General features: G+C 41.8%; 1 protein-coding gene and 1 pseudogene across 5 annotated transcripts in view; one reads left to right on the forward strand and one right to left on the reverse strand.

Annotated features, from left to right (window-relative positions):
• NTRK2 (neurotrophic receptor tyrosine kinase 2) overlaps positions 1 to 16,074 on the reverse strand; it is a 319,382-nt gene that overhangs the window by 182,252 nt on the left and 121,056 nt on the right. Inside the window, exons 14-15 of one of the 5 annotated variants that reach the window (XM_053923460.1) lie at positions 10,809 to 10,920; positions 2,182 to 7,517 (exon numbers count right to left, since the gene is read on the reverse strand). The exons of 3 other annotated variants lie outside the window; for them this stretch is intronic. In XM_053923460.1, the coding sequence (XP_053779435.1) occupies positions 10,817 to 10,920 (104 nt within the window). In that variant the 3' untranslated portion in view covers positions 2,182 to 7,517; positions 10,809 to 10,816. Of the gene's footprint in view, positions 1 to 2,181; positions 7,518 to 10,808; positions 10,921 to 16,074 lie in introns of those variants that run through there. One more of the 5 variants, XM_053923461.2, reaches the window with a different exon arrangement.
• On the forward strand, positions 13,645 to 13,733 carry LOC112304627 (U2 spliceosomal RNA; annotated as a pseudogene).

Genomic DNA, 16,074 nt, shown 5'->3' on the forward strand with positions numbered 1-16,074 from the left:
GCAAGGCCCTTGATCACTCTGTTTCTCAGTTTCCTAACATTTTAAATGGAAGCAATAGTATCACTGGCCTCATAGGATTGTGGGGAATGAATTAATACATTAATCTATGTTTCAATACCTATAACATGTGTGCTTGGTATGGAGTGAGAAATCAATACCCATTAAGTCTTACTCTACTTCTTATACTCAGTGGTATATCTTGCTTCAAAAGTGTTAGAAAAGGTGCTGACAACAGTAAAAGTACCTTAAATTAAGTGCTGGTAAAACTTCAGTGCCATTTATTTATAATGATTCAACAACAACGAAAAAGCCCAAATTATAAAATATTATTAAAGAAATAAAATTTTATTACTTTAAACATGAAGTAGCTCCAAGTAGGCCAATCACATGTTGCCTACTAGAGCTTTTATGGGAAACCACCTCAGGAAGCACAAGAGAAATCTCTGTCTATAGTCATTTGTAGCTCATTGCCTGTGAACACTGGGGGAAAGCCTTAGAAAAGGCTTGGGGGGACTCGGAAGAAGTCGTTACTTTCAAGCAATCTCTCAGCCAATTCATTTGCTACTTTTATTCTTAACCAAATACTTTCACATGGAGAATTCACAAGTTAAAGTTAAAGTAGATCCCATTCAAAGGATTGAAAATTCTAAATTAATAAAATGAGAATGAAAAAGACAGGCCCTATTCGGGATATGTCCTTCAATGCTATTTCTTCCAGAATCCTGAAAAATAAACAGCACCATTGAAACTCACCAATCATTACACAGGCCCAAGCACATTGTGTCCTATTATGTCATCGATATCAAACCTGAGGTGGGATCCATGCACAAGAGCCACCTGGGCAGAAAGAAGGCCTAGGAACACCACCATGCTGACTCCGGAGAAAGCCCCCAAGTGGCCTTCGCGGGGACACCCCCAGAATGACCAGTGAGTGAAAGTCCCTTTCATTTGGACTCCATTTGCTGTGCTCACACAATCACCATATCACCAACACACACACGTGAATCTGTGCGATTCACAGGCACTTACCGAGGCACATCCAATTTCAGTGCAAACCAAGTCCTTTAAAGTATTTTATCAGCGAAAGCAAGGGCCTCCCACTTGTCAGGCAAAGTGCAAAGGGCTTTGCCTGAGCCATCTCTCTTGTCTCTCTGTAAGAGCCCGGTGGGGAGGCACGCTGCTATTACCATTATCTCATGTTGCAAATGAGGAAAATGAGAAATGGATTGGTGAAATAACGTTCTCAAAGTCATTTAGTTTGAGCAGAGTCTGCATCCAATGCCTACTGCCTCAAGTTATTATGTGACCCACAAATGGCCAAAAAACCTCCTCTCAGCAAAGCAAACTGAGAAGGGCATCGGAAAAAGGCAAAGTCACCAGCAGTAAACAGGCTCTTGAGAGACAGAGTCTGTGTATTTGGCTCTGTAAGACTTCGGGTCACACTGGATCAGTTTTCCAATCCCTAAGTCTTTCATTTGTAGCAAAACTCTTCCAAGGTTAACAGAAGCAAGCTCAAATGAATCAGAGCTGAGGTCCTACAAGCCTTAATGTTAGGTTCTATCTTAAAAGGAGACCAAAAAATGAGGAAAGGACAGTGTGGCCAAATGGGGGACGAAAACCAAGGGTCATGAAGTGCGGGCACTGTGTTAATAGTTATGATTTGATAGTATCTTATCTCTGTGTCCGCGTGTCTTCCTCAATCTCCCTGTTCAGAAAAGCATAAGTCATCAGGTTCATTTGACACCAGAGTCCCTTGGAGGGACGGAGCAGCAAGTGTGTCCTCTTGTTGGGACCTGAGTCATTCTAAGTTTTTAAAATACCAAAGGACTTACCCACAGAATGCAGGGTTTGTTTTTCTTTTTTAATTTCCCTAAACTTTTTGTTGTTTTTTTTAGTATTGCCTTTTTACCAAATGAAAATATACCTGATATCAAGAATCAGTAAACTATAAATGTAAATTCACATTAATGGAAATTTAAAAGTTCCTTTGGGGGACATTTATTTCAGAATCTGTACTAGGTTTGGGACTCCCTGACCTAACTCTCCATGACGTTTCTCATACTCTTTCTTCTAACACCTTTACTCCTGGACACCACCAAGGACACACAGAGTGATGAGTTATGCTTGAGGAAGGGAGGCGACATATACAAGGCCCTGGAGAGAATGCAAGACACATGGAGATGAATTATAAAACTTTATTGGCTTGTTAAAAAAAATGAATGCAGCAAGTACATTTATGATCTATCCACATGTTAAAACAGCGCTTAAAAATAAAATAAAAAAATGATCATCCACTATTTACAGGAAATGTGAAAAAATGATTTATAACCCAGGACATTATGGAGAAAAAACAGCCCACGAGAATGATTCACAGGCTGCCTATGGATTACAGCAAATGGATTCCAACATAAATGGGGGCACTCAAGGATGTGTCCTTCTCTGGAGTCTCTTGGTATTTTTCCTTTTGTTTTTTCTTGTCAGCTTTGCTGAGACATAATTGACAAATAAAATGGCAGGACATTTAAAGAATACAACAAAATGATCTGACATACATATACATTATGAATAGAGTCGCTTACTATTTTATATTTGTTTATGCCCCCTTCTTAAATGGACTGTCTTAAAATAAAAGTGAGAAACCTCTGTTCTTTTCTTTACTTCTCATGCAATTTTTTTCATGACAACTAAGACTCAAGACATGGCCAATAGCAACCTACCATGGGTGCCCACGAATGACCGTCCCAAGGCTCCGCTGCAACACTAGCCTGAATTAAACTCAGAGTGATCTCACTGTCAAAATCAGATGGCTGGGGGCTCCTTTCGTCCTGAAGAGCAAAACAAGGAAATGGACTGACTTGAATGGAAAGCTGCCTTCTGTGACAGCTGTTTTTACGTCACTTTCTGGGTTGGGAATCTGGTTAATTCAATGTGGCAGCACCCCACAGAAAATGACATTCCTGCCCTGTCCGGGAGAGTCCTTAACCTTCCCAGGTCCTCTCAAATAAGCCTGACATGGTCCTCAGGTATTGCAGGTGCTGTGTCTGCAACACAGCAGAACACACGTCGCAGGATGCCTACTTCTCTCCTAGTTTTCTTGGGGTCAAGTCTGCTGACTGGCACAACCCCATGGGGCTCCTCTAGACAGGAATGGCACAGCCCAATGGCTAGATGGAGCTACTCATGAAGACCCCGGATTACATGGAACTGCTTCCCTTCAGTTGCTCTCCCTCTGTATGTGGAGTCTAGAAAACAAGAGGAAATGAGCTCCTACTGTTGTGTGAGAAAATGAGATGAAAGCCAAGGAAGGCGCTGTAGACAGAAGACACTAGAGCAGGCAGGAGAAAGTCTAAGCCAGCCATTCTCTAATGGAGTGAGAGAGGAGTTAGTGCAGTTTCCCCTGGGTGCTTTGATTCCATTTCACAATGGGGAAAAAAAGGTGTGTGGAAAGCAACCAATAAAACAAAAACAAACTCTCGGTTTGTCATGGAGTCAAGTTAGAATGCTAGATAGAGAGAGGGAGTGGAGGAGAAGGGGAACGGGGAGGCAGGGGGAAGGGAGGGAGTCAGGAATTTTAAGAAAATAAAGAGACAAGGAAGGAGAGAAAGCAGGAGCACCTCCATCATGCTCACCCTCACACCTGGCCATGAACTGAATTCACGCCTTGAACTCCTTGAGCTGATTGCCCCTTAAACAGTTGAGTAATGGTGGCCTCTGCTCTGTCTAAGGAGGCACTTCCAGCCCTAATACTCTGGGTGTGATTCGAGGTTACTTGAAGAGTGGAGTCCAAAGCCCACTCCCTCTATGCTCTGTGGTAAGGCTGGGGTTATTTAATTCTCATCTTCGCTCTCTACTTTTGGAAACAGCATTCGATAGGTTGAAAATGAAATTAGTCTCTGCTGGAGATTAGAAGTGAAAACCCCTGAAGTGTCTTTAAAGTCTGTGGGGATTCATTCTTCCTGTTGAGATCTGGACCTTCTTTGCTTCTTTGGCCTCAGACGGATGTCTCATTTGATGACAGTGGGAGTCTCTTGGTCTCTCTGAGCTGCCTTGGAGGGTCTCACAGGACCACAGTCAGACCCAAGATATAGGGCCTCAACCAAGACTCTTGAGGATGACACAGCTATTCTCCATCTGTCAATGGCCACACTGGTACATTAAGGACACCTGAAAAAAGGGGCTGCTCCCTTTCCCCTGACCTTGGCTGCACCTGCACAGGCCAGGCAACACAGACACTGGTAAAAGGAGTCACATAAAACAGGAGGAAGGACTCACTGGATTGCCTCTGGCCACGTGCAAGTGCAGCCAATAAGGGAGTAAAGGGCATACACCGGTGCAAGAGTCCCAGGCAGGGAGAGAGCCCAGTTCAGTATTGGGCGGAAGGCATAGGAGAGCCCCAAAGGTAAGTGACATGCTGCAGATCGTGGAGGTGCTAGATTCAGTGGAGATAAAATTTTCCATGGCAATGCTGGGAAGATGTTTGCACAGGAAAGACAGAAGGAAACATTGAGAGAACAATGATTTTGCTTTAAGACAAAAGTAACAAACTGGCAGCCCACAGAAATGTTTTGTTGGCCTACATAACGTTTTAAAAATAACCGAGTCAACTTTTTAAAAATAGGGACATTTCACAGAAGAGCCCAGGTTTCAAATGTCTCATATAGAATCAGAAGATTTGGACACCTGGGCCCACATTCCCAGGAGGCAGGAGTTGGCTGGGGCTGCGTGAGAGCTGCCGTTCTGGACGGACACCCACCCAGGGCACCTCGTTCATTTAGGGGACCTGCCTGGTATGAAAATGCCTGGTACTTGCTGGAGGATGACAAACTCGACTTCAGCAAAAACGCCGCCTATCCTTTTCTAATGCACAAATACGTGATACGTGTCTCTGAGAAGTTCGAAAAAGATTTCTTACAGGGACATAGAAAGCAAAAGGAGGAAAGGGGGTGGTCTGGAATACAGACTTGAGAAGCTATGTTACTGATGGTGGTCTCCAGGGATTTAAAAAAATACAAAGTACAGAACTCCAGACCCATATGAAACAATTCTCTAATAGCCTGCTGTTTTCCTCGTTCCCTAGGAGATGTCAACTGCAGTTTGATATATTAAATTGCCTTATCTGTCCACTTCTCTCCATTTTAAAACAAATATCTACCCTGCCATTCTTCCAGCTGTTGAGTACAAATATCCCTTTTTTTTTCCTTTTGGGTCTGGGAAACTTTAAAAATAGGCCTTAAACAATTCATCACCTTTTTATGGCTCCACGGATAACATAAAAGCTTTAAAAAAATTACCGAATGGCTGATATTTAAGAACCTGAGCTGTCCTGACAGCCTCTGCTTGACTTCCAGTTTGAATTTCATTTTTCTTTCAGGGTTCAGGATTTCTGCAATTAGCTGGCCTCTTTGTAAATCAACACCTTCGGGAAAGATCAGAATCTAAGTAGTGACAGGAACTGTCATTTAGCAGCAAGCAAGAAAATGGAAATTCAGATAATATTCAGACCTCCCCACACTAAGGGCCAGCTGCCCTAACACTCAAATGTCCTTCTGGTGAAAAAAAAAGAAAAACTTTTGAAAATAAGGAACCTGTTCATGCTTTGGAGAAACCGCCCCTTTCAGGCCTGGGTGTGGAATAGCCACGTTCGATGCTGTAATCCATAGGACTCTGTGAAATGTCGGCGTCAAGCAGTACCGTCGTTGGTGGCTAAGGTAAAAGACAGTATAAAATACCCATCATGGATAATCTTTTTATATCAAGTGGTGCTTAAGTGGATTCTGGTTTATTAAGATGAATACCTTGTTTACAAAGGATTCAAACCATTTCCAAACATGATAGACCAGTTAAAAATCTATGCACCTTAAAGCTGAACTGTAAAACTTGTGTAACTATTTAAAAAAAAAATTTTTAGTCAGTAAGTTTCCAATTCAGCCATGGAGTCTATGCACATGTTTTTTTTGTTGTTGTTGTTGTTGTTTGTTTTTTTTTTAACTTTTAATATTATTTTGTATTGGTTTCAGGTGTACAGCATCATGGTTAGACAATCATATACTTTACAAAGTGTCCCCTTCAGTATTTCCAGTACCCACCTGATGCCATATGTAGTTATTGCATTATTAATTATATTCCCTATGCTGCACAGAGCTGATTGTGTTTTCAAAGGACATGCTCCAGGCCTGGCTCTGAAGTCCCCCTAACAAGAAAGGTGTGAGGTGAGGTGGGGTAGGGCAGCCAAACCTGTCTTCTGACAGGGATCCTACCCAGCGCAGACTGAACAGAGTGGACAAAGGTCACTGCCATGGCCAAGTGAGTGAAACAGGGATCCATGGTAAGACTAAGGCAGGGATGCAGGATTCTGTATCTGTGTGGCTGCCCTCTCAGCAATGAAGCTGGACAATAGAAAGCACGTATTCATTAGTGACCTGCCACCTTTGTGCTGCTGGGGTCAGGAAGAGCTGTCCTGCCCGTGAAAACCCAGCGGTAGTGTAGTATGTGGTAGGGAAACTACCCTACTTACAATATCAACTCCTGCTCACAGCAGGCCAGCCATTCTGCGTGCAGGCCTTTTCAGAGTAGAAAAGCTGCAGTTCTGTTATGGGAACAGCATGAGATGCTGTGGCCTTATCACTCGACAAACTTCTAAAAAGCAGATGAACTGCAGAGGGCAAATGAAAGGACATATGCATATATTTCACTCCTTTAGTTATTCTGAAACTGACTATGCCTAACACAAATCTACAGCCCCCAACCAAATAGCTGCTGCTGCTGCTGCTTTTTTTTTTTTTTTTTTTGCCTTTAAGAAAATCTTTAAGGACACTTTAAGGAAGTCACTAGCATTGATTGCGTGGCTCTGGACCTCTGTTATCAGTGAAGGAAAGAACTTCTCGTGACATCACCAAGTCCCCACAGTGACGCTCTATATGCTCTTTTAGTGGCTGTGTTGTAGATGAAAAAAATAAGACTTTCTCAATTCCATACTGATTAAACAACAGAAGATGATGCTAAAATATGGGTTACGTGGAGATTACAGTTTAGTGTTCACTCATTTATACCTGTCCCTAAATTTAGATTTTTTTAACTTTGTAGTTCATCTTTCATAAACAGAAACAATAAAAATCAAATATATTTCCAGTATGGTCAAACAGCACATCTCTTAGAAGAGAAGCACAATCCAGTGGAATTTCAATTCAGTTCTGTGTTTGAACAATTGTAAGAACAAAAGAGAAGCATTAATTTAAGATGTTTTCTTGCATCTCTGCGTAGCTGCCTGTGAGCTGCCTCAGCTCTGGTGTTCCCCAATCACAGCTCACGATCTGCGGGCTTCACGCAGCACCTCCTGTGAACACCACCCGCCTTCACCAGAAAACCCCAGGCAAGCAGACTTCCGGGAGAAGCCAAGGCTTGTCCCAAGAGTCCAGCTTACAAGGCAGCATCAACCAACAAGCACCACAGCCCCTTCCTTTGTCTTTTCCTTTATTTCAGCTACCCATCCAGGGGGATCTTATGAAACAAAACAAAACCTAAAAGAAACACAAAATGAAACGTAAGTCATGCTCAAAAGAAAAACCAACAGAAATTCACATGCAAGTACAATCACTTTTAACAGAACATGATAAATAAACCTCCAAATGAAGACACAACATGGAATATGCTTTAAAACATAAAGTGATATATAATAACAAAACAGAAGTGGGGAGAAAATGTGCATCTCATTACTGAGCAACTTCACTTTAAACTCAAAACCAATTTTGCATGGCCCATGGAACATGGAAAAGAAACAAAGAATTCTGCCCACAGCTCCACCCACAACTGTGTCAGATATTACATTCATATTTTAAGTAGGAAAAATCTGTGAATAATCAAGATGACCCCTGGAGAATTTTTATGTATAGGGAAAACCAGTAAAACTCAATAAGAAATATTAACCATAATCCTAATTCTTTTTCCCCATCTAATTTAATCAAGTTATTTCTAAAATAAATGATAAATTACTCAGCAACCGAACCAGAGAACTAGCTGCACTTAACTGGTGAGTTACTGAACCACACAGAGATTTAGATCATTTTTCAGGAATCCTAATATTCAATAAATAATTAATTGTCTAAACTGAATCAAGCAGCACAGCATATATATGGCACATACGTATATAGAGACATAATATCCATTATATCACATATCATATATAACATGTGACATGTAGTATATTGTATATATTTTGTATATTATAAATAAGACATATAGCTTATGTGTATATATTATTGCATATAATATATATGAAACATATTATATATAGTACTTAGTATTAATTAATTCTGCAAACATTTACCAAGTATAGACCAAATTGTAGATACTGTAATAGATGATACAAAAATAAAGAATATGACCTTCCTCGGCCTCAAGAACTTCATTGCTCCACAGGTGGAGAAAGCTGAGGAGACAACTCACACAATAAATAACAGTTAATCTACTTTTGCGCCAGGCTCTCTTCTAAGTTCTTTGTCCAAAGTAGCTCTTTTAAATTCATAATCACTCTATTAAAAAAGGTTCCATTATTGCTCCCTCTTTGCTGGTGAGAAAACTGAGGCCCAGAGAACGAAGTAGCTTTGCTTGAGGTCCAACACTGATATGGGATGGAGCTCAGATTCCATGGCCACAGTGCCGTGTCCCCTGTGCGGGAAGGACAAACTCCCTTCCAGCTTGCCCATGAAAACCCAGCAGGAACAGGAAGATTCCCCTGTTACATATAATTCTGTGGGTAATTTGCCCGAATCTTCATCAGATTCATAAGTGACAAAATAGATGATGTCATGGTAGAAACTGCCAAGATGTTTTCAAGTTCAGCTTTGGAAGGCACTTCTAAACAACCCCTCCAAGACTCTCGGTCTCCCTCAACCTGGTGTCTGGTCTGCCAAGTGCTGGTGGCATCTGCCTCCAGAGCTGTAATTACCACCACCAATCTGCATCATCATTCATAACAACGCTACAGAGCTTCATTTTCATGGCATTTCTGTCTCCTGCCCTTCCTGGTCTCGGGAAAAGGACTCAGTATGGACGTCAAACACCGTTTATGGATTTGAACACCCGCAAAGCACTAAGAACTTAGGAGGTGCATCGGGGCACTGATTAATCCTCCTTCATAACTCTTCCTGCTGTCTTTCTAAAAGTTCAGCCTCCAGGCAGACATATAAAAGCTGCACTAGTTTCGAGGGTGCTGTGGCATGTAGGACAATCATGCCAAATTAATCGACCAAACCCTTTAATTGTTTCATCAGGTTTTAAAACGGTGATGTTCAAATCCCTTCCCACTGAAACAATTGGATTAATATGGGGATGTAGAGTTTGCCAATAAAAACAGGAGAAACGTGGTGATACAAATAGAAGACATCACCCCCAAACAAAAAAGATGTGTCGATGCAATATACTGGACTCTGGGCATTTGGCACATGAACTCCAGGAGTTCACTGATGTCAATGTGTTTATAGCAGGAGCCAGGCCACGTCTCCTTTGCTTCTATTTGACAGTTTCCTCCCCAGTGCTCCTCCAGGCTCTTTAATATTACAATTGGGAAACAATTTGCTTTGCTAGATGCAACCTCTTTTGGACTGCCATTCACTCAGGGCACAAGGGGCTTGTGCCCCTATTTAAATTGAGGTCAGATGTTCCTATTCAACTTCCCTCTGCTTTGCCTTTTGTGATGCATCCTTCTCAAAGAAGCATGCCTTGGCTCCATGCACCCTTGTGGTAAAAAACGAGTCAAGCCACCATACAATGCAGGCAATGTCTCCTTTGTGAGGAAAACCAGCCTGTTGCTCGGAGAAGCAGTGTGCAGTACCTGCGTGCAAACTGTTGCTACCACCTCCCCACACCTCAGGGAAGGCGAGTCAGCCTCCTCTCCGTACCTTTGATCTCCACATACTGTTGATACATTGAAGACACACCACCGCATATTGAAAAATGAGTTTGATTTAAAGATCTGATCCTTTTATGAGGAAGTGTACCCAGTGCTTCCTATTTCTCAGGGATTGGCAGTAAAATTCAATCAGGGACTCCATCTACCTACCAGAATCTCATGACTTTTGCCCTCTTATGTTATCAGGAAACTCAAGAAAGGGGACACGAAATGGTATAAAACAATAGATAATTATTTTCTGCTGGTGAGGGGGAAAGTTTTTAGACCACAACAAATGGCTGAACATCTTGTGGGTTTAGCAGCCAAACGAGCTGTCTAGCTTCTGAGCCTGAAATATAGCTATTTTGACAATGTGACATTCTGAAGCATTTGCAGCATTCCGATGGTGCATGGTACTTATTGTGAGAACAGCTCCTTTATCAAAAACAACCTTAGAAAAACTTTGCCACCACTGCTTCCACTAGCTGAGCTAAATGAGAGTGAGGATAAAGGTTATGCTGTCTGAAAACACAAGGTGAAGCTGAAAGCAGAGAAGAAAAACCCGGATGCATCCTAAAACTCAGTGTCTGCTATTTGCTGATTTCAGATCTGCTCACTGACCTCTTCAAAGGGAAGGGTAGGGCGGGGGTGGGGGTAGGGGGTGGGGCCGGTGCTGAAGGTCAGTGAAGCACTGTGCTTTCTTTATCATTGGCTTCCGACTCATTAAGATGTATTTACATTCGAACGTGCCCACATTTTCCTCCTATTACTCAGAAGCAATCAGCCATAAAATGGCAAGGATCTGCAGTACATTTAAATTAACAGCAATTTATCTGGAGCAAAAAGGAAAACTGCTGAGTCTGAAAGGAAGCGAAGGGAAGGAAAGAAAGATGCAGCTGCTATCTGAAAAAGCCAATCTTACCACATTTGTTATTTGGAGAGTTCAAGTAGAAAACTGCCAACTTGGGTGTCTGAGTGGCAGGGGGCCTCTTGGGAGTCGGTGTGGTGGCTGAGGTGACAGTAGAGTGGCTGACCTTCATTGGAGAGCAAAGCAAATGCTCCTTGAGCCTTCTGGAAAATGTTTACTAGGTAAAATCAAAGAATAAGCTCCTGTGTTCTCACAACATTAGGTGCCTGAACAATAGTGCATGCAAAATGTTTTTGTTTTTCATCGCAAAGTGGGACTTGAGCTAGGTGCAATTCTGCTTTATTTCAACACTACGTGTCCTAATTTTACATTTGTGGGACATGTAATATCAGTTGGTTCTTGCACCAATGAGCCACTACTGCCATGCCTTTTCTATTCTACAGGGGACTCACTCAACCCACATGACCATGGTGATCTGTCCAAGGTCACCTGAATGAAGTGAGAGAGCTGAAGCCTAAACTCAGAACTTCTGGATTGTCAGTCCATTGTTTACAATGGTGTCACCTGTACCTGTAGCAGAAGTTCCCCAATATATGAGTTTAGGGCCTGGTGCTTCCTTCTCTGTGCTCTTTCTAGAAGTCCCTTAACCATCCTTAAGACACCCCTTTTGCTTCCTAAGGATGGGCTTTGTCCGTTTACCATCTCTTCTTCTAAGATCTCCTTCTACCAAGTGAGCTCTCCTTACAGAAGCCTTGACCATTCTTGAAGGTCCAGCGCAAAAGAGGTCTCCTATGAGTATTTAGTTTATGGGCCTCTGAACTTCTAGGGCATTCTCTTCCATTCATACCCATAGCCTTCTTTTGTGCCTTTTTAAAAGTTGTATTTCTTTTCTTTTTACTCCCCGCATCCCAGACTGTAAGCCACAGGAGGGCAGAGAGAGCACGTCTATGCGTCTTATGTGTCCTACTCTGCCTGGCACAATACCAAGGGCTGAATGCATCTTAAGTTTCAGAATAGTAATGTCTAAACTTTGAGTTTCATTGGAGAATCATGATGTGCTCAACAGCAGAACTGAAATGGGGAGGAGGGAGGATGCAACACAAGGTAGGATCTACTGTTCTTCATTGGTAACAGGGTTAATCAGACCACTTCAAAGCTGCTACACAGAATTAAATATTTCCTCAGAGGTACATTGAAGGTTACAAAGTTAGGCACGTGGACACCCAGTGAGTGCGTGCTTCCTGAAGCATCTGAAGCTACTGGAGAACAGGTGACAAACTGAGTGTCCTTTAATTCTCATGATGATCAAAATGGTGGTGGCTGTGGGAGTGGGTTGAAGAAACTGGTGTCCACCTGTTAGCTGGAGATAGAAACTAGAACTAAATGGCTGAGGATGGTCAGCAAGGCTTTGAGAGCTCTAGTTTGACTTTGCAAAATGAAGTTTAGTTATGAGCCGAAAATCAAGGCAGAAAACACAAAGTTCTTGGCAAAGCTCAAATGTGTAAGAAAAGCCAAAGCTATTGCACAATTAAAATGCAGTGATTCTAAGGATGACATGATGGATCAGCAGGGCCTGGTGACAAGTGTCCAAGGGCTCAACCACTGCCCTGTCAGGGACTTCACATAGGATGGGTAGTGCATCCAAAGACTGATGCCATTGCCTCTACCTGTGGAATTGCCTACAAATAATATAAATGGAGTAAGAAAAATACCATGGAGTTCATGGTTTGAGGGGCATTAAGACACTCAAAAGGTTTTCATAGCAACCACACTGAGATGTCCAAATCAATCTAGTATTCTCCTGTGGATGTGTCTAGCTTCTGGCTTACTTCAATGAATATACATTGCAAAATCTGTAGGGTAGCTCTATGCAACATGAAATAACACCTTCTTCAAGACATTGGTTCACAATTCTCAGACCAGAGAGGCTTACCAGTGGATCAGCTTATAGTACACAAAAGCATGGCATTATAAATTTCATTATAGAAGAGCATGTTCTTGTTGCTGCCAATATAGATTTGTGTCTAGATTTGTTTCTGCCAAAATACTCCAGCCAGTGATTCTTCTGAGTATATGAAGTCAGAATACTAAAATCAACAATAACCAAAGAGGGAACAAATGACATAAAACCTATTGCTCAATTCATCTGTAACTAATGTAAAACCTGCAAGAACTTCAAGCACACACAGTGGAAGTTACTTGGCTCTGCTCAATTGTGGCTGACACCATGGTGCCCAGACCAAAATGGATCTGGGAATAAATTTCTAGAAAAGTTAATAATCTATAAAACAAGCAAGAGAAAACAAATGGACATGGATCAGCCAGTGCCATTCTGACGACAGCAATAATGATGATGATGATGATGATGATGATGATGATGATGATGGCGGTAATGGTAAAGATGAAAGAAGGAGAGGGAAAGAGGAAAAGCAAGAGAAGAAGGAGAAATTAAAGAGAAAATAGTTGCTGTTGATACATTTGGAAGACCTCAAGCATGTAAAAAATGTGACAATTATTGGAGAGTGACAATATAGATAATAAGGCCTCAGAAAAGGACTACAAGTTAAGGTCCAAGTTTTAGGTGATCCTAGAAAAAAAGAGAGTAGGTAAAGATAGATAAAGTTTGTCCTGGATCACTGCTTTTTCATTAGGCACTCTAAACGATACTTCAGAATTAAGAGTCTGAAGATCATTAACATTTAGGATATTGCTAAGAAAGCAACAGCCAGGGGGGCTTTAGTGAGCATGGTGTCCCTGCCCATTGTTGCAAAGCCCAAAGTCAGATCCACTAATGGTTCCAATTAAGCAGATAGATTGTCAAAGAAATTACCTTCACTGGAATGGAAGTACCTTATAAATCTCACCTCCATTTAAATTACCTACGTGCACAATTGCTTCTTGGCCTTTTGACTAAGATCAAGTATAGTATCTGTTCTTCTCAGTTTAAATTACCTATGTGCACAAGATAACGCAACCTCAGCTAAGCACCAAGTATTCCAGAATGCAAAACAAAGATAGGTGGGGTTGATAACTGCAGTGAACTGACTATGATCAACAGGAATTGCCCGAGAGCAGTAATCAAAAGCAAGGCCTGTGTTCGGTCAGGCCATGGACACCTTGGAAGGTAGGCTGCCATCCTATAACCAGGCACAGAAGGGAAACTGCCAAAGTCTACATTCTGAGGACTTAGCTCCAGCTTCTCAAGGAGTCTAGTTCATGCCATCACTGCCCAGCTCTGCGATGGTTTCCTCTCCCTCATCCCTGGCCTGCTCCTCACTGCTCAGCCCCCACAAGCAACGAGACTGCCGCCCGCTGTCCAGGGTCCTGCTCCAGACCACAGTGGGTCGCAGGTGTGCTTCCATGGCTGCTGCAGGCACAGGCAGGAAGCTGCCTGGCTTCAAACATACAGTAAGTCCTCACTAAACTCCATCAACAGGTTCTTAGAAACTGTGACTTTAAGTGAAACAACATATGACCAATTTTACCACAGGCCAATTTATCTAAATAAGAGTTAAGTTCCTATGGTGTATTTCTGGTCATGAAAACATTACGAAACTTCTAAAGAAAGACTCAAAACACTTCTTATATTAAACATTGAAATAAGTGTGAGTTATATATACATGTAAAAAAGATTAATGAAAACAAAAAAGATAATGATTTTTCTAACCAGCTTACTTCAGTTCAGGGTCAAGAGTGTCCAGACAGCGGCCCCAGCTGGGAATGGATTCTTTTTTCTCATCAATGGTACAATAAAACGATGTTGAATGAAAGGATGTTATTCAAGGGCCTGCTTCTTGGTACTCATCCTTTTATCCAGAGAAGTGAATGTGCCCAAAATCAAAGATAGGTGAAGATTGTGGGACAGGAAGGAGATCCTTCACCCAAACGTGTCCTTTTTCTCTGGTGCTTTTTACCCAGGACAGCCATTAGCAGAAGGCCTCCCATCATCTCAGAAGGTACCTCACTAGAACAAGAATTAAAAGTGCCTGTCCTCCACGGAATCTGAGATGTGATGGGAAACATGGGTTGAAATGGTGATTTATCCTGCCCCTGGTCAGTCTGCCTGCGACATTACCTGACACTGCTCTATAAAGCAACATTTAAAATCCCCAACGGGACTCTGATTTAAAGTCTCAGACTCTGCAGAAATGAATCTAATTCACACCCCCATGAGTATCCCTTACCCTACCAAAGCTCATAAGGGCATACTCCAAAATTGCTTAACAGTCTGAAAGAGTACCCACCCACTCCCACCACCAGGAACAGAATCTAAACTCCAAAAGTGTTCCAACAAAAAGTGGAATGAATCCTGAGGATTCTGGCACCAGAGACAATTGCTATGCATGCTCCTTAGGAGTAGCCAGTGACCTATTTCAAAATGCCTCGGTAAAACAAAGAGCTTACTCTGTTCTCAGCAGGAAGCTTGCAATGTGTGAAGTTGACTCCAGGGTCACAGTCTTATATGCATTCATACTGAGGTTGCCACAGACCCCCCAACTTGACTTAAATTAACCCCACAGTTCTAGAAGCCTCTGTTGTTAGTGATATTTTTATTTGCTTGAAGGGCTCATTTTGGAAAAATCCTGCACTGCTATGCCATCACACCTCACTATCCTTACACCTCAGCGGTGTCTCAGGGCAGCTGAACAACACAGCAAAACCTCTTTCTGAAAGACAGTGAAGATTTTCTTCAACTCCTTGATTCTTACATGTTGGAACACAGCAAGTTCCTTCATAGTTCTTTGGTTCTTGTACAATTTATACACAGAGAAAACTCTGGATTTTTAAAAGCATGCCTTTCATTTATACAAACACACACACACACACACACTTTCCTTTTTAAGTAAAGTATGCATGGCAAATATGGCATGTCAAATATAACAGCTTGGTTAAGAAATATGACAGCCATGCCAAGAATCAACCAGCACCAAGACACTGAGAAAACAATGCATTCTAGATATTTTAAGTGAAAATTTAATGTATGCAAATATCTGAAATTCCTTTAAGAAATGCTTTCCAAGACCTACAGCAAATTCTTTGCTACATCAAAGTGATTGAGAGGGAAAGGCTATCTACCTTGTAACCCTACACACATCCTTAGTTCCAAACAGAATCACCTTTTACATGAGCACAAGAGGCATTCAAAGACATGATGGACGTATGCATTGCCTCATGTGCAAGCTGTAAGAAATTTTAAATGCCACACAGATAAAAAGACAGAGTATAATTACACGTGCATAACAGGATGACTAGATTATAAATTAGTTTTCCTTTCACTCTTTATAATTATGGTCATTTACCATCCATTGTTTAACTGCGC

This window comes from Desmodus rotundus, chromosome 1 (assembly GCF_022682495.2).
Source record: "Desmodus rotundus isolate HL8 chromosome 1, HLdesRot8A.1, whole genome shotgun sequence".
NCBI classification, from domain to species: domain Eukaryota; kingdom Metazoa; phylum Chordata; class Mammalia; order Chiroptera; family Phyllostomidae; genus Desmodus; species Desmodus rotundus.